At 45.4% G+C, this 23,821-nt stretch overlaps 1 protein-coding gene across 19 annotated transcripts in view; it reads left to right on the plus strand.

Moving 5' to 3' along the window:
• The window catches only part of AGBL1 (AGBL carboxypeptidase 1), an 834,111-nt gene that overhangs the window by 122,761 nt on the left and 687,529 nt on the right, over window positions 1-23,821 (plus strand). For all 19 annotated transcript variants that reach the window (XR_008994688.1, XR_008994687.1, XM_057494793.1 and 16 more), the window contains exons 7-13: window positions 5,485-5,693; window positions 13,192-13,357; window positions 14,270-14,337; window positions 18,802-18,915; window positions 19,958-20,538; window positions 21,979-22,062; window positions 22,291-22,377. Coding sequence is in view for 17 of the 19 variants with exons in the window: in XM_057494793.1 (XP_057350776.1) it covers window positions 5,485-5,693; window positions 13,192-13,357; window positions 14,270-14,337; window positions 18,802-18,915; window positions 19,958-20,538; window positions 21,979-22,062; window positions 22,291-22,377 (1,309 nt within the window). In the remaining 2 variants the exon portion in view is untranslated. The remainder of the gene's footprint in view (window positions 1-5,484; window positions 5,694-13,191; window positions 13,358-14,269; window positions 14,338-18,801; window positions 18,916-19,957; window positions 20,539-21,978; window positions 22,063-22,290; window positions 22,378-23,821) is intronic.

Here is a 23,821-nt window from a genome sequence, read left to right on the forward strand (position 1 = left end):
TAAGCACCATGGTCATACACACAAAACCTGAGGTGCCGCCATTAATGCATTCAACACTTATTGAGCAACTTCTATGTGCAGAACGTACCACTCATTATCTCCAAGATAAATGAGATGACCATGTAGAATGATTAGTCCAGGGCTGAGCACATAGGAAACATGCAGTAAATAAATACTCCATATTTGTAACTGGTGTTACAATAGCAAAGTGGGCAGCTCATTCCTATAAGGGGATTTAGAAGTCTAGTAAAAGACTGCTTTGTCCAGAAATATCTCTCAATTGACTCTGAAAAGACCACTATCATAATGTGTAGCAAAAGCAGGCGTCTTGTTTACTGATGTCAAGGTGACCCCTGCCTTGAGTTTTAGTCCTGTGTCCGAAGAAGAGCTCCAGGGAGGAACGTTACAGAAAGTGTGCGATACGGTTGCTCAGGGACGCGGGACACAGCAAACAGGGAGTTTCGGAGCAAACCTGGGACAGCAAATGGGATTTTCAAGAAGCCCCACTGAGTAGGTCTTCTGCTCTGAGAAGGGGCTGCTCTCCTGAAAAGCGTAGATAGCAGCATTGTCAGTAGTTCATATGAATGGATTTTCATGAAGTTCCTGAGACAAATAACAAAGCTATTTAATCTTCCTGGACAAACATTTCTTGGCATAGCAACGTCATATGTAGTATGCTGTGTGGCTGAACATGGTTTGTGTTCTCAAGAATGATGGGGGCCTGGGATCCTTGTATTTATTCCCACTCATAGGTGTCTTATCAAAAGCAAGGGTTAGGCTGTTAAACCATCACCAAGCAAGAGGATCTTAGAGCACTAACCGGTCTTCTGAAAAAGCTTTAGTGCAGTGGGACCCAACTGAGGTAGGTTTTGCCAGAGAGGGAACTATAAAGATCTACATTCTGGACATTGTCCATAAGGGTCCCTGGGATAAAGGGGACAGATGCTAGCAATATACAACTGGTGGCCATTTGGGGTAAGAAGTCAGTGATATTACAGGAGGATTGAAGAACCCTGATTATACATTTGACTTATTTTGAAACTTTTCCTTCATCTATTCTCATTGGTGAAATGTATGTAAAGCTTGGATGTCATCCTTGAGGAAGGAAATTCTCCTGTACTGAGCATGTCCTCAGGGCCAGGTGCTCTGCTCTGCTATCATCCCTTATAACAGACTTGTAACGATGATGCTTTAATTATGTTCACCTTTCATTTTTCTATCTTGCTTTGATACTTGCAGATAATGGAAATATAGTTCCAAATGGCTAAGTAACTTAAAAGATAGAGCCAAAATTTGAGTCAACAGCTATGTAATCTTGGAGCTCCTGTTCTTTGCATGAGGCTGTCAAAAGTGTTCATATCCTGAGAATTTGGTACTTGTTGTCCATAATAATGTAGGCGAGGTTGGAATAATACATAGATGGTGCTCATCATGATGGTGATAGCAGTTATAACAGGCCCAGGTATTGAGGTTCTAGTCATCAAACTATCTACTTTATACACTTCACCTAATTTAATTTTCTCAATACTTGTACAAGGAAGGAAGATTATTCTTTTCAGGTAAGTCTCAGTGATGGATGTGAAGTGACACGGTCAAGGTCACACAGCTAGAAAGTGGTGGAGCTCTGAGTGGTAGCAGAGACTCCAGAAAAAAGTACAGCTGAAGGGTCTGCCCACAGAGCAGGCACAGCATGGCCATGCAGGGAACATGAGTATGGTGAGGGTGAGCTCAGAGGTCTGCACTGATTTGCATGTCTCATTCCTAGAGCTGTGGCTGTAAAGTGCCGGCTCATTTCTGTGCTGCAGATTCCCACATTTCCTCTGCTGTAAGTCGTCACTTCACCCTTGAAGGGGTGATGAAGTTCTCAGATATGGGGAATAAAAAAGCAGTGATGAAAACTTCCTTTGGTTTTGCCAAATAACTGGCAGAGCAGTGGGCTCCTTGCGGGTATCGTGATCTGGGTCACCAAGCATTTCTCCACCAGTCCATCAAGGGGCCAAAGAGTCCCCATGAGAAGTTCAATCTTTGAGGCTTGAAGGCTCTGGGCCTTCCTGTTGAAAAGATGAACATCTTTATAGAGGTGGTCGTGACCTCAAATGCCTTCTGGGGCTGGGCAGGTAACTCACATTGAAGGCGATGGGCTCAGACAGAAAAGGTGAGTTGGCTACTATGGCAACCTGGGGAGACTGTTTGCCCTGCCCACCGGGGTTTACAAGAGGCCTCCCCAATGGTCCCTGGACCTCCTGTCAAAGGGTAACAGGTGTTTTGTTTCTCCCTGATATCTAAAGTCATAGTAGGGTGTGTGGGGAATACAAACTACGGAAAAGTCTGAATGAAATCTAGAAAGTCCAGAACAAATAGAATCGTCAATATCCTCTTCCCCCATGAGTCCCACTGATATCTTGGCATAGTCTCTTCTCGTTTTTTTGTTTCCTTTTGTTAACCTGAGTATAAAAATCTGCATCAGTGGGGTCTGCACTGAAGACAAACATTTGAACCTTGGTGAAGTAAAGATATTTCCAGGTTGTATTTTAGACTGAGCATTAGCTACAAGACCTTGGGAGGATGTAATCTGGTAGGAAGAGTTGAATATAAGAGAGTAAATTGGGGGTGAGGACAAGGATAAATTCATAGATTTGCCAGGCCAGATGAGACTTTCAGGGGGAGGCTGTGGGGTGGGTGATAGAGACTGGGGGGCAGGAGGGAGGGGGCTTTGGGGGTGAGGTGTTAAAGACCCCCAGATTCCTCTCCGTTCGCCCATCCCTGTCCTCCAACTAGTGGAAGAGACACCAATCTACTTAGGACATTTTTTTGAAAATTAAGGACGAGAACTTTTTTTTCCAAGAAAAAAACTTAGGTGGAAGCCATTTTTATGAACACACTGAAGTGCAGCTGCTCTGTTTTGGAGCCCCGCCACTCCCAAACCCTAAGCTCGCCTAAGACAGTGTCCGACACCCCACATTTTCTCCTCACTCTTTGGCCTCCCTGAGTAGCAATGTGTGCCTCTCAAATCCAGAACTCCTGCCAGTCGCTGATCCCGGTGACCCCCATTTCATTCTCTGGCTCTGCTCTGCGTTTGCTCTGCCTCAGTTTGATGATTCTCTTCTTGTCGGGTTTTAGATACATATCGACTTTTGCAAAACTCCCAAAGCTATTCTCAAAGAAAGACTGACTGATGTAGGGTCAGCGGGGAGGAGGTGTAGCTATTTCAGATGTTAGTAAACACGACAGGTTGTTGAGGATTAACAGGAAATCATGAATAAAATCACCGGGATTTGATAAGGGATTTTTCCACTCAGACAATTAAAGATTTTTTTCCCTTCTCCTCGCCTCCCCCAAAGAGTAGGGCATGAAGGTCATTAGGATAATACGTTATTAGCCTGAGACCCTTAAAATAGATTCAAAAGTCCTTAACCTCCTACTGCCCCCAAGGTCTCTGTGCACTGTGCCGTTCTGGCTTCTTTTTAGCAGGCGATGCTTTCCTCTAATACCTCCTACTTAATCCTCAATTTTCTTCTAAACATCAGATACTGGGTAGGCTGGAAGCTCATTTAGGCAGTAAAGAACTCTAGGGCACTGTGGCTGGGACCAGCCAAGGAAAGAAATATTTTGGATACAAAAGAATCATTCATTAAAGGGGGTAATGAAGGCGATTTAACCCTTCTGCAAACACATCCCTGGGTGCATAAAGCTCATCAGTCTCAGTTCAGGGTCATGGCTGAATGAAATGTTGAAAGTGAAACAAAATAATAATAAATAAGTAAAACCAACTGCACAGATGGGTCAAAAATCTCAGCGGGGCTCAGTGAAGCCTGACAATTTAGAATTTGACAAACAAGCAGAAGGAAAAGAAAGAAAGAAAATTCCATTAATATGATGAGAAAAGCCCTCCGGAACAAAGCACTGAATTTCCATGTTGTTTCTTTCACTCGCATGCACTTACCCGGTCTTAGGGGAGCATCTGACTTTGAGCTGTGATTTTGCTTACCCAGTTACAGCCCAGGGGGTCTCTCTCACACATACGTGGCCAGAAGCATCTATTGTCCCATAAACCAGTGTGAACGGGGGGGGGGGGGGGGGGATAATGGAGACATGCTGTAGTGAGATGGCAGAGCTGCAAGATTTGGGTATTTGTGTGTGAGTCAGCCTGTCAGAGTCCTGCAGGGCACCTAACTTGCAGGGGCAGAGGACCAGGCATCTGCTGGATAGATCTGAACCCGTACACGTTTGCCCGCCAGCCCTGTAGCCTGAGGAATTTAATCTGAGAAGAGGCATATATTAACTGTTGAGAAAAGTATATTGGACTCTTCTTCCCCCGTGTTTCTCCAAAGAGAATTTCAACTATATCTTGGGAAACTTAGGGAACCATCAGTTATCTTCTAAGATGGGCCTCATGGGAGGTCTCAGCCAGGATCATTCAACTAACAAAGAGAAATCATGGTGAAGAGGTGAAGGGAACCAGAAAAGCAGTATTATAGCTTCCCACCAGGTGTAAGAACCCCCACACCTTGTCCCTGCTGGGTGGGTCTCCAGCCTCTGCCTGAACATCCTCAGTGCCCGCTGCCCCCTTCCACGCACAGTCCATCCTCTTGTTGGACAGCCTTGACCATGAGGAATTGCCTTCCTGGATTGAGACAAACCTTTAATTATCCATAAACTGGCTTCCATTCATTCTAGATAAAACACCCACCACATAACAGCCTTTCAGACATTATGTCTCACTCAGTGGTTTTCCCTAAACTTTGTAGTTTGCGTAACCTAACAACAATATCCTAAATCCACTGAAACAAGAATGGAAATCTGGTAGAAATCTCTCTTTCTTTCTTTCATCACACTTCCATCACTATGACAACTTTTAAAAAATTTTCTGAGAATAAGTTACAGATATTCACATACTCCAGTTGTGAATTTCCTAAAAACAAGGATTTTTCTCTTACAAAACCACAGTGAATCAAAATTTAATATACAGTGATATAATACTATTAGTTAATTACAGGCCTTATTTAAATTTCACCAACTGCTTCCCTAATGCCTCTTGTAGCAAAAGAAAAAAATTTATTTTCCTACCCAGGATCTACATTATAATTTTATATTGTATTTACATGCCATGTCTTTTTAATTTAGCTTGGTTCTTCAGTCTTTTTTTTTGCTTTGCATAACCTCGACGTTTTTGAAGAGTGTAAATCAGATATGTTGTAGCGTGTCCCTTATTTTCGGTTTGCTGATTTTCCTCATCGTTAAAGTCAGGTTGCACATTTTGGACAGGAAAACCTTAGAAATGGTGATGTGGTTTTCACAGTGCATCATATCTGGTGATACCGACTCCGATCATTTGATTAAGGTGGCAGGGCCCGTTTTCTCCCTTGGGAAGTTATCATTCACATTATAATAAAGTATCTAGTGGGAGGTATACTGGGACATCCTGTGAGGCAGGTGCGGCCAGGAGAGCCTTTGATTGACATTGCCTTTTCCTGTCGGCTTCAGAGTCTAACAGCCGCAGGGCGGTGAACAGAGGCTACGTCACAGCCTTGCTCAGGCTGCATCAGGACTGGCACCTCCACGACACGGCCAACACCCACGTGCCGATCCGCCGGGCGCTTCTGCTCGGCCTCAAGCACAGCGCCACCTGCCGGTCTGGCAGGGAGGCTTTCCTGGCGGCTCAGGGCTTGGAGATCCTCTTCAGCACCGCGCAGGTAATGAACATTGCGGTTACCTCTGAGCTGCATGACGTCGGGAGGATTCCTGAAGACTGTCATTTAGGAATTATCCTGAACACAGCTGGGAAAACCTCAGTACATTTCTTGCTGCCTGCCACGGGCGGATGTTCTGGATTCCAATCCTTGTTCATTCATTCACACCTGCACTGACTGGCTCATTGATTTAGTGGCTACTTACTGGCCACGTGCTGTGGCACTGTGAGTGTGTTGACTCTAAAGCTAGAGTACCCAGGTTCAAATCCCGGTTCTAGTACCTAGAGCTGTGAAACTTTGGAGATCTATCTTCTCTGGATCTTCAGTTTCTTTTTCTTCAAAAAGAAAACAAACAAACAAACAAACTGGAAATAATAAAATCTAGGTTACGGTGTGGCTGATATACATTAATGTAGAAATGCCTTGTGCTTAGTGCGGGGTTGGGGGGGATTGCCATGACTGACGAGCTTTAAGAGTGTGAGCAGTTAATGGAATAATTAAAACTGATAATCTGGTGGTGACCTGGGGCAAAGCCTTGTGGGGTAAACAGTCTAGCAGGAGAGTCAGACATTAAGGGAGCAAAGGATTCAATGGGCACGATCATTTCATATTGCTCTGTGAGGTCAACAAAGTAAGGGTGCCGAGTCCCAGAGGTGGAGGGGAAGATGATCTAGAGAGGTGACACCTAAGCTGAGACCTGAATTTCTCAAAGAACAGCTCAAGGCCAAGTTCAGAAGGAAAAAGCAACCAGGCAAAGGGGGGCCCCTGCAAGACTGTTGCTTGTCTGCACCCAGTGGACTGTGTTGTCTGAGGTTTCCTGGATTTCAACCCAAATACAAATTCCTTGATGTCACTTAACTGGGGCTGATTTAAACACCATCCTGTGGGGCTACATATACCCTCTATGGATGATGGGACGCCTCCCAAATTTTACCCATCGGCTGCTCACTCACCTTCTCCCGGGCCCAGGCGCCTCTGTTGCTCTGCCGTCACCTGCGTGTCTGTCCCCCCTTGCCAGCTCCGAATGCCCTCCCGCTTGTCTCTGCCTGAGTACCTCTGAGGCAACGAAGCAGTCAGCAAGAGGGCTGTTTCCCAACCACGGTATCTGTAGACTTTTCCCATTAAAAAGAAAGACATTTTTCTCCCCCCCTTCTCCAAACAATAACATAATACTTTGCTGCAAACCAATATCTAATTTTCTATCTGCTATCAGCTGTGGTTTTCTCTCCATCATGATAGCTTTCAGAGCTTCTCAGTCATGAAACAGCTGCATTTTACATTCTATTTCTCTGGACGAAGCAGTGCCTTGAATTTTCCCAGGCTTCACCAGACTTTGTAAGCTGCGTCCCCTGAGTCTCCAGTCTCTTCCAGCCCTAGTGAAACACGCTGTGCGTTGCTGGTGCCTAACAGCTCCCACTCCAGCTCGTGTGTGCCAGCCAGTTCTTCTGTTTTCTGCAGTATGGCCCGTTTCTCTGATCTGTGTTAAAAAGAATTAGAAGAGCAATAAAAGAAGACAGTGATAATCCCAGAGGTACATGTTCATGATAGGAAGAGGGTGGCGAAAATATCCAGAGAAACCCAGGCATGAAAGGGGCAGCGAGCCCAGACTCAGGAACTTAGAAGCAGCTGCCCAGCAGGTCAGTGAAGAGCTCAGCTGCTCAATTAAGCAAATTTCCAAGATCTGAGCCTCCAGTTACCTCCGGAATGGAAGCAGGGTGTAAATGGAGGCAGAACTTGCCTTTTGTGGACAAGTTTCCTTCGCCAGGTGCTGTGGGCACAGATGCCACTGTGGCTGTGCTAGAGTTTGAACTGCCCATCAGCCCCCTCCCCTCTTCTACCACGGAAGGCGCGTGAGTCACTGGATGGCCACCTGGGAGCCTTGGATCTAGTGATGTCATTTCAGTGGTTATTTGCACGTTGTAATAGTGCTGCTGCTGTTATGGTTGGTGGTGATAATGACTATGAAAACCAGGAAGGAAAAGAAGGAGGAGGGGGTGACATTTGTATTGAGTGCTTACTACAGCCCGGAGCTGGCTTAGGGTTAATGCAGCATCTGATTCCAACATTTTAAAGGATTTGAAAGCAGTGGTCTTGCCCAAGAGTCCATGGTCCTGTCCACCGGCCAGCAGTTCTCCAGGTGAGCTTGCAGCAGAACCACCTGCAGTGCTCATTACAATAGACGTTGCAGGGCCCCAGCCTCAGAGTCTCTGATTCAGCAGGTCTGGGGTGGAACCTGAGAATGTGCATCTCTAACGAGCGCCTAATAAATGTTGATGGTGCTGGTCTGGGGGCCACACTTCGGAAACCCTTGTCCTGTAGCATTTTTACTGGTGGTTATGATGTGATTACAAACCTACTGGGCGTGAGAATGATTTTTGAGTTCTTCCCTCAGCCTTTGCCCAACATACTGCTCTTTGCCTTTCTGCTGAGGCCCCTGCTCCCTGAGTTTCTCTCCAGATGACCCCATGTCTTTGTTTCCTGGCTTGCGTGTTCTTACACAGATCCTTTAAGAATCCCTTAAGTGTTCAAAGGATCAGATTGCCTATAACGCAGTGCAGGTGCCAGGTAATGTGGTGGGTTCTTGTCAGAGCTGTGCATGAGGAAGGAAGGAGGATGGCAATTTGAATGTAAGGTTCAGAAAGAACCCCTACAAGGATGCCCTGAAATGGTATGAGATAGTTAACAATTTGGGGATATAAGTAATTGCAGAAAGAGCAGACTTGTGTGCAATAAGCGGGTAAAGGGGCCACTCACTGGAGTTCAAATAGTTTAAGGAAACTTGAAACGCTGCTGAAATGGGTGGTTTTCAAGCTTGGCCGTGTGCAAGGACCATCTGCCGTAAGTGTTAATACACAGCATGCTAGACTCCCACTCCCAGAATTTCTAATTCAGCAGGTCTGGGTTGAGGTACAAGATTCTGCATTTGTAACGAGTTCCCAGGTGATGTTAACGCTGTGGGCTGGATACCTCACTCTGAGAACCACTCAGATGAGCAGTGGCAACCTTTTCAAAGTTGCAGCCGCTGCCACTTGCTCCGAAAGAGTGGCGGGTTCGGTCCTGGTCCATCAGGATCCCTTTTGTCCATAGGACCAGTTATCCCTGCCTTCTGGATCTGTGGACGGAAGGGCTGCATCCTAAAGGGAATCTCACCCACCCAGAATCAGGAGCTAAACAGTCTGGAGATCAGGTTGATCTGAGATCATTTACTATTTATTCAGCAAATATTGCCTGAGGTCCTGCTTAGTGAAAGGGATTGCGGTTTGGCTATACAGGGAGATGGCAGATGATGGTGGTAACTTCATCCTCCAGAAACTTACCATCCTACAGGGGAAGCCGTGTACAGATAACCTCAGGAAAGGCACAGCTGGGGTGCAAGAGGGGGCTTGGCAAAGCCGTGCAGAGGAGGGAGACCTCCAGCCCATCTTGGCTGCTCGGAGGCAGCTTTGAGCCGAATGCCAGTGAGGTTTGGCTCAGGCCAGGAGAACACCTTGCAAAGCCTGAGAGAGACAACCTGGCTCGTGCGCTGTGCAGGGCAGGAGCCGGAGGCGGAGGGGGGAGCAGGCAGCAGGGTAGGGCTCGTGGGACGCACAAGACATTTGGGGTGTCATTGCAAAAGTTAAGAGCTTGGCAAGAATGAACCAGAGGGTCTCAAACCAAGGGTGTTCCCGAGTCAGGCACCCCTAAATTGAAGCTACACCACATGTGCTCTGGACTTAGAATTTGCCCATCTACGTTCAGAGTCGCTGCAGAGACGGGAGGGCGCGGGTCACTCCCAGCAGGGGTTACTGGCTCCCGGAGCTGAAGCCCGAATGGCAGGAGATGGGAAGGTCTGGGTATGAGGGCTCCTGGAAGAGAGAGAAATAGGTAAGTGTCGAGGCCCTCAGCTTGGAGGGGAAGGTGGGAGGTGGGCGAGCCGGAGAAACAGGGAAGCCGGTGTGGCAGAGGCGAGAGCAGGAGACGAAGTTGGAGGCATAGCTGGGACCAGAGCATTGGAGCCGTGGGAAAGGGTTTGGGGACTATTTCCTTCAGATTTTTAAGAAGGTTTGAAGAGGGGGAAAGGCCTGAGTTGGAGAATTTGGGAAGGCCAGATCACGTAGAGCTTTCTAGACCATGAGAATAAATTCCGATTTTATTTCTATCAGGTTGGAAGCAGGGGAGTGAACTGATAGGATTTATGCTTTTTATTTTTTTAATGTAAAAATTTTAATTATGGTGGAATTCATATAACGTAAAGCTGACCACCTGAGCCATGCTCACACTTCCTGTACTGCTAGGTAGCATGAGGTGCATGTGCACTGTGGTGTAAATGCATCTCTAGAACTACTCTTTTTAAAAAAAATTTTTTTATTAAGGTATGATTGATATACACTCTTTTGAAGGTTTCACATGAAAAAACAATGTGGTTACTGCATTTACCCATATTATCAAGTCCCCACCCATACCCAATGCAGTCACTGTCCATCAGTGCAGCAAGTTGCCACAGATCCACTATGTGCCTTCTCTGTGATACACTGTTCTAGAACCACTCTTATTGTCCCAGAGCTAAAACCCTGCACATTAAACTGATATATGTTCTTCCAGGACTCTCTGGCTGCCGCTGGGACAGGCAAGAATCCAAAGGCCCAGGAGGAAGGAGGGAGGCTGGGAGGGCCAAGGGAACAATTGGACTGGGTGGGGGCACATGGAGGACACTGGTGGCTTTGGTACATTAGTCACGTGGAGCTGGAATTTAAACCCAGGACTCCTGGCTCTGTGTCAGGTGACTTTCCCTCTAATGCAGCTGATTTTGTTACTGTAAGGACTCTGCCCCCAGTAGCTGCAGCCTCCTAGGATCCGGTGGAGATAAAAAGGTAACCTTCTTTCAGGTTCTTATGAGAGATTTATGAGCATAAGGATGCCTGCTGACGTCCTATGGGTAACCCTTAGCGAGGGCTTACTATGCTTACTGTTCGGGGGAAATTTGCCTGCTTTACCTCCTGTGATTCACACACAACCTCATGAGAGAGGTGCTGTTATCATCTCCACTTTACAGATGAGAATGCTGCAGCCACAGAGGCGCAGGAACTGCCGGGTTACCCAGTAATCGTCAGCCCAGGGTTTGAATTCGGCGAGTCTTGCTGCAAGATCTGAGCTGCGTGCCGTGTACTAGTCCCCCCTTATCTGTGGGGGGATGCCTGAAACCACAGAGAACCACACCTTGTACATACCTTTTTCTAATCATACTTACCTATGATAAAGATTAATTTATAAACTGGACACAGAGATGAACACTAACTAATAATAAAACAGAACAATGATAATAGGCTGTAACAAAAGTTACGTGAATGTGGTCTCTCTCTCAAAATATCTTATGGTATTGCAGGCACTCTGCTGTGATGATGTGAAACGATAAAATACTTACATGACAAGATGAAGTGAGGTGGATGACATAAGCCTTGTGATGTAGCATTAGGCTGTTATTGACCTTCTGACAGTAGGTTAGAAGGAGGATCATCTGTTTCAGGACTATGGTTGGCAGCAGGTCATGGATGGGGGTGCGGGGGCGACCACACTCTGTCTGCCCATGTATGACAGAGGTAGGGTATTTATGATCCCAAAGCCAACTCAAACATGTTACCTATGAATTGAACATTTTAAGCACTTTCACATTTCATCATTTGTCCAAGTGGCAGGTGTATTATCAGGAGGGATGGGAAAAGTAAGCCTAAAATTCTCACCTTGGCCCCAAATTCTGAGACATGCATCCATAGAGATTCTATTTCTTGGAGTCTTGTCATCTCTGGTTACACAGCACAAGTGCCAGTCCTGCCCTGTGGAGCCTGAGAGTGAGGCCCCTTTACACCTGGCATTCTGGGTACCACCCTTGCTTCTGGCTTGGAAGATTGCCCTGCACAGCACCAATCCATTAACATGGGGGAAGTGTTGGTGAGTAGATCTAGGCATTTCTATTACTTTGGAACCAAGGATCATTTAAAAATCCACAGATGTTTTCCCCAGACTGTAGCAGACACTGTCACATTATCCTGATGTCTTGGTTTCAATAGATTTCAATTATACCCCCTTTCCCTCAAATTCATGGCATGGCCCAACCTATCAGGACACGTGAATTTACCTCCATCCTTCCTGCACTGTCCCGCTCAGAAGTAGAGCACATTATCATCATTACATTTGTGAACACTGCCACTGACAATCACAGACAGACCTGGTTTGCAAAATGCTGGTAGTTTTGACCAAGTTCCCTGGCTTGTCCTTTGCTATGTGTCTCCTAAGATTGAAGCTCAGAACATCTCTGGTGGACCATCTACTTCTCCCTCCCTCCTCCATGCTCTGTTCTCTCTCTTTCCAGTACTCACATTTTTTTATGAAGCTCTTGAAACCATTTGACTGGCCCCAGGGATGAAATAACCTCAGCCCCGTTCATTTTCCATGGAGAGCATTTCCTGCTCTTGGTTCAGGACGTCAGACTAGAACCATTTCAGCACCAGAAGGGGAGATCACACTCCTGAATGTATTAGGGCATTTCTGGCTTGGAAGTTGCCTTTTATTCAATTTTAGAATCATTTGGGTAATTTGATTTCATGACTGAAAGTTTGTTATTTTTTTCTCCATGTTCTTTTGTGCGGAGCTACCCATAGTGCTATTGCGAGACATCCTAGCCACTCTGCCTTGTGGCAGTACTTAGCACCCTCCATATGCTACGACTTGTCCACGTTTATCCTGGAAAACCTCTCAGGAATATTAAATTGGAAGCTCACGCTAGTCAACTTTCTGTACTGAGTCAGTAGACCCAAGAAAATAGCAGACATACTGAAGTACTCCCAATGCTCTCTCTCTCAATTTAGTAAACTTGTTCTTACATTTTTCACAGTGTCTAAGAAGGGTCTTGTCACGTACCATCAGTATCAAAATGTTACATCTGCAAACGCAATTTTTCTTTGCTTTGGGTAGGTCTTGCGAGGGATCGACCATAGGCTTTGAGAAAGAGCCATGTTATTTAATTTAGATCCTTGAGATTCATTTAGTCTTTTCCTCTAATTTCACATTTTACCTTTTCCTTTCTGTTTTTCTCATCAGATAACAGCTGAAAGAGAGAAGTCAGACTTCTGTCAATTCAGCCACTCATTCTCTAATTTAGGCAATAATTCACAGTGACACATGGATGGCCAAAGAAGGTGCTTACCTCCTCTTCCTCCAACTCTCTGGACAATATCTGCCCTGAGGTGTGGCACCCTTTGAAAAACTTTTAAGTCTGTTTTCAGACTAAATTTCTTCCAATAATACATGACCTATGAAGGAGAAATAAAAATGCAGATTACACACTGGACCGAAGCAGATTCTACAGTAGACAGTGTTCTACTTTAGAGTGTTCAGGTTAGATGGTGTACACCAAGGATGTGTACTGTCCATTTAGGCCCTGTGTCATTCATTACCTGAAACGCTGTTGTGACGAGGGGACTCTATGCAAGATGTCAATATCCAGTATTATCTTCTCTTTGCTCAGAACTGCCTGGACGACCAAAGCTTAGAACCTGTCCTCTCCATCATGCTTGACATCCTGAGGCAGTGCTACCCGAAGTGTCCCCTTCCCTTGGCCACGGCCAGCAGTGCGTACACCTTCCCGGGCCCTGGGAGCATCACCTCTGAACCTCCATGTGTTCTGACTGAAGGTAAAGTAAGTGGGTCACTGTGAGCCTTTGAGGCGTTTTTGCATGTTCACCGTGTTTCAGAGGAAGGCAGATGAAAGGAGAATCAGTTCCTACAGGCCAGACCTTAGAGTCCATCTAGTAAGCTAGTTAGAAGTATGCATGAAAAAGCAAGTTTTTCATACACAGGGTGAACAAGTACCAAACTCACTTATTTTGTCTTGTTAACTATTGACACTTTGACTGGTGGCTAGTGAATGCTTATACAGTCATCCTGGCTAATTAAAAAAAATATTCTTAATCCCATGATTGATTCTCTCCATTGCACTGACTGGCTCTGGAATTAATTTGCCTGCAGGATGAAAGTGAAACAAAACTTCTACTATTTACGACCCCATGCTAGTCATGTTAGAATATTTGAAGGTATGCTTAGCGAGTGTCTATGAGAAATTCATTGCTAAAAGATTTTAGTGCTTTCCACCTCTGTCCTCTTTTCATGGAACAGGTTTTTCCATAGCCATCATCTTGCCATATGGCACTGGATGCTTTCTATGGACTTTTGTTACAGGTCAGTTCTTTCCTGTCAAAATTAGGGAATCAGGTAAGGTGCTAAGTTGCAGCAACGTTTGCACATATGCTAGTTGCATTAATACTTCTAAATTGGGTAGGAGCCGGAGTGGGATTCATGTGTCATCTCATTCTGCATTTTGCATTTAATGTGGGACAGCTCTTCAGACTTTGTGATATGTGCTCTTGTGTGCTTATGTGCATATGATTTACACATACCACCAATAAGTATTAGAATGTGTGGGATACTGTGCTCTTACTAATGGCCTCCTCATTTGCGAGAGGAAGAAATACTAAGCATTGTATGGTGAAAACCAAACCCAAGACAAAGGGGAAGCCTCACCATCTCATCTCCTTTTCGCCACCCAGAGGATCTCGAAGATGATGGTGATGACGAAGTGGATAAAGATTCGGATTCTGAAGACATGAAAGAGGAAGTAAGTACACCAGCCCCGCTTCTAGTGATCCCCACCTTTACATCTTACAAAGGAAAACATTACTTTCCACATTCAGCTAAGCCTGGTGTAAAATTTAAGGACTACTTTGATGCTTCCCATCCAGGGCCTGGCAGCCAGGGGTGCTCAACAAACGACAACTGCTGGTACTGATTTCCAAGTTGTGGTTCTCATCTGCGTAGGCCCAGGACAATGTTCCTCGTAAAGGTGGAGGCTATCCATTATGAAGGTGCTCGTATTCTGTCAGGATGAATCTTATGTGGACATTTAATGCCTAGGGTTGGCATAGTTAATAAGTGTGGATGACATTCGGGCAAAGAGATCATGGGAGGATTTTCTGGGAATGTTTTCTACCAGGTCTCACTTACCTTCTTAAGTCATTATTCTTATCCACCCACTCTGCACAGGACCACTGTGTTGTATGATTCTGTTTATCTTGGAGTCTTTGTGAACGGTGCTGCCTTAGGTTGCATGGTGTGTGCTCTCTGGCTATCAGGGAAGTGATACCCTTTGGTCTCTATTCCATAATAACCTATGCTATAGCATAGAGGTTAGCAAACTTCATGCAAAAGGTTCATTAGTAGTTACTTTAGGCTTTGGAGACCACATAGTCTTGGTCACAGCTATGCACTTTGCTGTGACAGCCGCAGAGTGGCCATAGACCATACATAAAGGACAAAGAGCATGGCTGTGTTCCAATAAAACTTTATTGACAAAAACAGGCAATGGGACAATTTACTGACTGCATTTTTAGAAAAGGGTTTCAAAACCTTGGAACTATTGTCATTTTAACTGGATGATTCTCTGTTGTGGTACCTGTCCTGTGCCATGTAGGATGTTGCATAAACCAGCATCCCTGACTTCCACCCACCAGATGCCAGTAGCCCTTAACCCGTTTGCTGTCCTACCTCTTGTCATGAACCAAAAATGTCTCCAGGAATTGCCAAATGTCCCTGGGGAGGGGCACCCCTGGTTGAGAACCATTGCTCTAGAATAATAATTTGTCCGAGTTTTAATTTTGTCTCCATTTCTGTTGGTGAATATGGACTTGAAAAACCCTTTCAAGTTATAGTTCCTTAATTTTGTCATGTGCAAAATAAGAAGTAAATGTTATCTTTTGTGACATTCCTGGAGATTAAACCTGAGTGAAAAAATAAATTCATCCATCCATCTGTCCGTCCATCCATCCCCTTTTCCCTCCCTCCCTCCCTCTCTCCCTTTCTTCTTTCCTACCTTCCTATGTATCTACCTATCTATCTAGAAAAAAAGAGACTTTTTGAGTTCTCTATCATAATAATCACTCACCTTGCTGACGGTAGTAGCAGACATACAGGGACTACTTCTTAGCCGGGTCTTTAGGTCGAGACTGCTAAAGACGCTGGTGTTCTCAGGGTTTTGTAGATAAATAGAATCATTTCTGAAGTCATCAGCAGTAAATTGGTTCTTTGCTGTGGCTCGGCAGTGCAGGCCTCCGGAGTACTTGCTGAATTATTTGGATAATACCGCGCCGATGCAGTCATTCATCAATGCCACCTTCCCCTCCCCTCTTGCTTGCTCGGTGATAACTGAATGTCTGATGCAGGGTGTCGGTCGCCTCTTGTATCTGATCAGGAGGGAGAAGCTGCATATGCCAGTGTCTGATTTCATGCAGCACATTGCCGGGGTGGGTGGGGGGCTTTCCTTTGTCTTCACTGCAGTGGATGGTGGGTTAGGGGTGCAGTGGGACCAAAACAAATAAACACATCCAGCTGGCAGGGAAGCAGAAGACAAATTGGTGAGAGTCTGGAAACTATTCATCAAAAGCCTTCAAGCCAGGATGGGAAGTCAGTGCGTGAGCACGAGTGATAGAGGAAAACAGATGCGTGAGAATCAGGCTCTGACCCCGGTGCTCCAAGAGCAGAAGAACTGGTGCCCCAGCAAAATGGATTTTCCCTGGGTGAACCCAGCAGCATTTGGGGTAAGAGATGTGGGCAGGCAGGAAGCCGGGCTGTTGGCTTCCGGTCACAGACCTAACCAAGCCTTTAACTGAGCTTTTTCATCTGAAAACCTTACTTCAGAATTGGACCAGCCTATCAGAAAGAACGGTCAGAAGGAACCTTTCTGTAAAAGGTCTCAGGAATGCAAAGTTGGGTGCTATTTGGTGATTGAAACTGAAAGAGAAAAGAGAAGCTGACAACAAATGCAGCCTAGACATTGGCCATGCTGTTTTCATGGGCACAACTGTTAGCTTTGAACGCTCTGAAGAGCAGGATAAGCAGCGAATTCAAGCTCTGCCTGCCTCTCCTCCCTCCTTTTCCTTCCTTTTAAATGTTTCTTTCAGGACTTTGTTGAGTCCGATCCACGTGTGAGGCAGGAATATAGTTTTCATCTTCGAGGAGTTCCCAGTCCAGTGACCTTGGGGATTGTCCCACCAGAGTTCAAGTGACCACCGTCAAAGGGTAGTGAACCCCAGTGTAAGGCTGGGAGAGTCATTACCTGAAGGGTCCAGTCTGAGGAGGAAGGACCAGGCAGCATTATCTGGATCGGTTGCCAGACTCCTCAGTGATGAAGGCTGTCTGAGTCGCTGTGAGGACACAGAAGCAGGCTCATGCCTAAGGAAATATAAATGAAATTTATAAGAAATACAGGAGGAGAAGGGGAAGCCCATCTGAGTGTCTGGCAGTTCACAGATGGAGATACAAACCTTTGAGGAGCAGAGACAGTCTCTGTTACCACTACGCTCTGCTGCTGTCCTGAGAAACCAACTGTAGACACAAATGAATGGATGTGGCTATGTTCCAGTGTAACGTTTACAAGAATAGTCAGTGGGCCGTGGTTTGCCAGCTCCCACTGGAAAGGTCACTTAGCCACACGTAGAATGCATTAGGCTGCCCTTCATGGGCCACAGGAGAGTTCTGACCCCAAACACACCAGTCTTACGTGCTGGTAGGGAGTCTCGTCCCAGTGGCCTTCCAGGTTGTGTTTCCATTGGTATCACCCTGAAGCATGTCTGAGGCTGCAGCAGGGAGCACAGAGGCGAGCAGGAACGGATAGATGAAGCCTGAAAGGACGAGGATGGTGGGATCTCCACTGCCAGGCTAAGGAGTTCCGGTGTGGTGTGTATTACATGTGAAAAAATCCTCAACTCAACCTCATGGGGTCTATTCTTTTAATTTAAAGTTTGGAGGTACATTGTGGAAGATGGTTGGAATATTGCATTTTCTTTTTTCACTGGATCAGAATATATAAACATTTATTTTCCACATTGATTTGATCTTTTTTGTTAAGAATAATTATCCAGGCCTTCAGGACTGCCAGATTTTTTCTTAACTAACCAAGTATATTCCTTAAGCAGGCTAGATTTTTCTCCCCTATTTATTAGGAAAACTTGACCTCAGAGAGCCAATGGACAATAAAGAGACTGGATTGGCTGATTCCTGGTGTCCTTTCTCTGTAAGATTTTATAACTTTTGGAAAATACAAAAGTATTTCTGAAGGATAGTTGCCCTCACTGTTAAGCTATTATGAAGTGATGACCTAAAAGGGAAAATAAAGGGTCTGGAATAATTCAGCCCAGTGAGGAAATGCTTGGTCGTGACTAGGTACACTGTAAATGTCTAAAGGAATGAAGTATGGCAGGAGGTTCCAAACTCCTTCCCAGCATCTGCTGGTCTCAACATAACCCCTGCCTCGTGAATCTTGACTCCTGCAGACTTCCTCTTATTCTTGATACTTCAGCCCTGTTCTTTCTGAAAGCATATTTGACCTGTTCCTTCTTCTAATAAGCCCTCCCCCATGTCTTTGCATGGGTGGCTATTACTGTTATTTAGGTTAAACGTCATTCAGGTAAGGTGTTACCTCTTCAGGCTTTCTCAGATCACCCCACCTAAACAATCGCTTCACCCTCTTTCCCGTGGTATCCATCGTTGTTGGAAATGACCTTGTTCATTTGTTTCCATACGGTTGGTTGCCTTCCTTCTCCCACTGGAAGGTGAATTCCGTGGGAGCACGGACCTTCATTTGGCCCATCACTGAGCCTCTATACCCGGAAGAGTACCTGCCCATCGCAGATGCTCACTCAACATTTGTGAAAAGAGAGAAGGACCGAAATGGCAAAGAGATATAGATAAATAGGTGTAACAATTAAAATTTATATTGATGACAGTGGTGACAAGGTAAAATTTCTTCTATATTGTGCTTTAATTTGTACATAGTTGATCTCATTTTACATAATTGATTTATGATGAGGACTGACAAGTGCTGAGACAAGTTGTGTATCTTCTTGCTTTTTATTTAAAAAATACAAGTGGGCGTACTAAATTATCCTTTGCAGACACTAGCACTCTAATTTGGATGCAAGGAAACCATGTGCCAGGATTCTGAAAAATCACATATGTAAGCTTGTCTTCACGTGTCTCAGGGGTAGCCTTCTTGATTGTAATTTTTTAAAAAAATATTTCATTGTAGGATGATTTGGAAACAGATGTTACCAAGTTGAGTTCCAGACCTGGTCTTGACCGACCTGAAGAGGACCTGACACAGTATGAGGCCATGTGTCTTGAGCTCTCCTGTAACTTTGAGGTAGACATATGCCATGGTTCTGCTTCTTGGTGAAGCACGGTGGGTTATTTACAGAACCTTGGAAGCCAAACAGAGGTTTCCAGATGGAAAGCATTGCTCATCATTAGCAATCTGCTTCTGGGATCTTTCCAAGAGAGAAGCAGAAGTCTGAGCAAAAAATCTCAAAAAGGTGGCCAAGCTAGTATGCCCATGAGAGTCCTTCATTCTGACACCTGATGCCGAGGATGGAAGTGGGATGAAGGTATACCTCGCTGCCTATTGTCTGGTGGGCAGAGTGCCCTGCCCCCGTGTACTGAGAAAGCAAGTGAGAATTCCTGATAATTTAATTGTTCCCTTGTCAAAGTGGGAAAAGCTGCACTAGATGGCTTCCTGAAGGTGGCCAGTCTGATTCCAGGGTTCTTTGATAGTAGAAAGAAATGGAGGACTTTATAATTGGTAATATTCATCCAGGGGCCAGGGGCTGCTCTCACTGCTGTGTGGCCTCCCGGATTTTATACCTGTCTTTTGAGCTCTGTTATTTTCTTATGACTCAAATAAAGCATGAAGCTGTTCACTTCTAAGGGTACAAGTTAAATCACATGTAGAAGGGAGTGTGTTCTGTTTCAGTCCAGAAAGCAGAAGGCAATCAGTGGGTAAAAAAAAATGAGGGAAGGAAATTTCAGTTCAGTGTAAGGAAGACTTTTGTTTTCAACCATCAGAGATGATCCTCAAATGAAAGGCAGCACCATGTGGTGCAGTGAAGACCCTGCAAATGAGGTGGTTCAACCAGGTGGCAGCTAATTGAGATGTTGGAGAAGACATTCACTGTACTGTGTAGAATTATTCTAGCCTCACCCAAAGCCCCTTCCAAGCATGAGTTTCTGTGATTCTGCTACTGATTTAACTCTGAGAGCTTAGTCTTTCCTTGGCTGGCCTTGGAAAAAGCTTCCCAATTCGTAGGATTTATGTTAAGCTCTGTGCCCAGAAAGTGAGGATGGTGATCAAATTGTATCCTCTGCTGGAAGGAAACACTGACATATTCTTTTCTACTTTAAACCCAAAGGTCCTGGAGTCCAGGCCTGGAGACGATTTGAACTTTGAAGAGGCTCAGTATGCCAATCACCAGCACATTCTGACTGCTGCCTCCCCAAAATGGCATTGCTTGAATAAGGACCAAAGCTCCTTCGGTCAAGAAAGAGAAGACACAGTCCAGGCTTTCCTTCTGAGTACGGTGAAGACGGGGAGGTCCAATGTACATCTAACCTCCAAAAAAGAGCCTGGAGTGAGCCCATACCAAAAGGCACAGTCCAGTGGCCATGGGAAAGATTCTTCTGGAAATGAAATCCCTGACATTCAGGCTTCTCTCAAAGAGGATGCTTGGGACATTGAAGCTGTTTCTTGCCCAAGGATTAGTGCCTCCTTTTCCAATTCCACTAAGACTAAAGAAGCTACTGAAGAAATAGATAAGCTTCTGCAGACATATCCCAAACATGTCCCTTTCCACGACCCCTATCTTTATATGGCCAAAGCTGGGAGAACCAGGTCTGTGGCTGACTTCAAGATGATGGCGTTTCCTGATCTCTGGGGACACTGTCCGCCTCCCGCTGCTCAGTCTCTGTTGGAGCGCAAATGTGGAATCCAAAGGTGATGGTGCTCCTGATTTGGGAGCTATACCTTTCCTCTTCTTTAACATTTTTATGGGTGGAATGGTTTTACAGATAGTTCTGCTCCCTGTGGGAAAGGGAGCATTCATCAGGAGCATGTTAAAACCCACTGGGAAACTTTTGCCAAACACACAAGCCTGCTTCCGGACCAGGACATTGCAGAACCGTGTGTGGGGTGGTAGCAGGCATGTGTTTCCAGAAAAACAATTGCTCAGATGATTCTAATGCAACCCCTCACCCCATCTCTGAAGGTTCTCAGGAAAAGACAAGTATGGATGGTTCTCAGGAAAAGACAAGTATGGATTATTTGGGATTCCTTTTCTTGTGCACTAGGAATTGGTACCTGATCTCTTATTAATGAGAGGAGGTGATATACCTTTGTCTCACAGTCCCAACCTGACAGTACCCAGATGGGCTTGGAGAATAGTTTTGCTGCATCACTGAGATTTTTAAGGAAAACATACATTCTTCAGGGAAGAAACACTGGGTGGTGGATTATTCTCAGCACGCAGGGAAGGGGGCATTGCCTTTGAATCAGCATAGTGAGGTTAAATGGAAATTGTTAAAGCCAAGGAAGAAATTACTTTCCCTGAAAAAATATGAGTATGCATACACTAAGTCATTGGAGCAGAGTGTGCCTACCAATAGTTTCGTTACCTTATTTTCCATTTCATCATCGAATTGGTGATGGATCCTGAGAGTTGCTCCCATCTGGGCTCCTGGCTGACGTCTCTGACCTCACCCCCCTGCCTATTACCTGCCATGCTCAGGTTCCTGAGAAACACCCCAGAGGGGCTGACCTGGGTCCGGACCTCATGTCTACCACCCCATCTTTCTCCCGCCCCACCCCAAAGACCTGGATTGGAAATCCAAGGAGGAAATCTGAAAGATCCCTTGGGCTTCCTTCCTTCTTCTTTCTTAAATCTCCCAGATATTTGTGTTTTCTCAGCCAGAAGAGTGACCTTAGTCTTCTGGAACAGACAGAACCCAAGGAATGTAAATGACACAAGTGTTCAAAGGCAAATTGGGGCCCTTCCAGACCTTGAGGGTGCTGACAGTCAATGATCATAATGTCTCCCTCAAAACATCTCAGGACCAAAGACCTCTTATTCACTTAGACAGAAACCTTCAAAGTCCTTTTGCCCAAATGCTCTCTTGACAAGACTTTCCTTCAAGTCAAGAATCTTCCAATGAAAATCTGGCCCCCAATTTCCTGTATTCCAACTGCTTCCTGCTTTCCCACATTGCTGTGGTATAGTTTTATTTTTTGATAAAGAAGAAAAGGATGGAGGGCACCTTTTTGCACAATTTCAGCTCAAGGTTGGGGCTTTAACATTTTGGCCCTTCCTGGATAACCATAGGCTGGATGGGTAATGAAAAAGGGCCAACCTTTCAAATGTTTTCCAATTTTCCTTTCCAGGATCAAGATATTTGAGGATGTCCGCAGGCTCATCCAGCCAAGTGACGTTATAAATAAAGTCGTCTTCAGTTTAGATGAGCCTTGGTAGGTGGTCTTGAGCGTCATTGGAATGTGGTGGGAGGGAACCTGGAATATCCTGTGATTAAATGAGAATAAGAGTATTTTATGTTAGCAATTCATTCCTGCTCCTAAGACAGTGCGATGAAAATTCAGGCTGAAGATCTGTAAGAGAAAGCTTCTCTCTTACGAAATGTCAAATTGTGCTCAAGAATAGCAACGAATCCAGTTCACGCATTCCCTGTTTCATTACAGGCCTTTGCAAGACGCTGCTTCTGATTGCCTAAGGTTCTTTTCCCAGTTTGAGTCCGGAAATCTTCGCAAAGCCATCCAAGTGCGAGAGTAAGTAAGGAAAGCCCCAGGGGTAGCTCCTGGCAGCCGAAGAGAGCAGGTTGTGACTGTCTCTTCCCTATTGCTTTTTCAGTGACCTCACACTGGTAGTTTGAAATCAGCCATGGTGGGAGTGTTTACACCATAAAACCCGGCAAACACTGCGCAGGAGATTTGTCCCAAGGCGGTTGTTAAACATTTACCAGCTCACCACTAGGGGGCTCGCTGGCTGATGCCATAGCACGGTGGAGACTAGAGGTGAATGTCCTGATGACACCTGCATTCCAAATAATGGGTCCATATTTGGGTTTGGGGGCACTTTATTACTTCCACTGATGCTGGGGCTGGTTCTGTTGACGTGGCAGGGTGCCCAGGGTCCCCTATTCCTGTACCTTTTCATGTCTGTTCTCCTAGCTCTGCATTTGGGTGACGGAAACCCCGGGCTCCCCCTAGGGAGGTGAGCTATCCTTTGTTCAAGGGGGTGTGTTGGGCCGTGCCTCTCTGCCAGAATCTATCAGTGAGCTCTTAGTAATAGAAAAGTATTTCATAGGCAAGGGAAGTCTAGGTCTGCATACATAAATGGAGGGAAATAAAACAAAACTTCCTAGTGGCAGAAGAGAGTGCTATTCTTGCTGTGTTACAATTCTTTCTACTATAGCTGTGTGGTCTGTATTTGCCATGTACCAGAAAGCAAGATGCGTAATCCATCTCCAGTGGGTGAATAGCTGAAAACAGCAGTCCACAGCAGGTGATGGCGTGGCAGGCACAGACTTTGGGAGCAAACTGCCAGGGCACCTTCACCTCTTTCCAACCAGAAGACTTTGAGCACGTTACCTTACTGACTCCATGCCTTTATTTCCTCACCTGCAAAATGGGGGCAGTAATAGCACCCACATCATAGGGCATTGTCCTGAGAGTCATAGAACACACATGAAGCTCTTAGGATAGTGCCTGGCACGTGGTAAGCTCTGTCAGCATTAGTGCTGACTCAGGCGTGCACCTCCACTACGGCTGGAGCACAGGAGTTGGTATAGCTCGGACCTATTTTGTGTCTACCTGGGATCAGTTTTGCAGTTTCTGGGGGGAGGTAAGAGGTGATCCTTCTTTATTTTTATTTTTTTTGCAAGGGCTATTTGAAGGAAACCTAATGTATAAAACAAGTACGAGCCAAGCTACTTGGTTGGGCTGAAGGAGGGAAACGCAAACGTTAAGATTCTTTCTCAGCCTTCTTCTCCTTGTGTTACCAGCCCGACTTCTGCTTCTTCCTATGGACCCTGCTTTTAGTGTACCTGCTCTCTTATATTATGTCCAAAGGCTGCAGGAGAGAAGACCTAATTAGGAGTTGTCTAGTGGGACAATCATCAATCCTGGATGTACCCAAACTGCTGGCCTTGCTCAGTTCTCTCTCCATATATCTGCCTCTGGCTGGAATGTAGAATCTTAAACCAATCAGCTG

Source organism: Manis pentadactyla, chromosome 18, assembly GCF_030020395.1.
Source record: "Manis pentadactyla isolate mManPen7 chromosome 18, mManPen7.hap1, whole genome shotgun sequence".
Lineage (NCBI taxonomy): Eukaryota > Metazoa > Chordata > Mammalia > Pholidota > Manidae > Manis > Manis pentadactyla.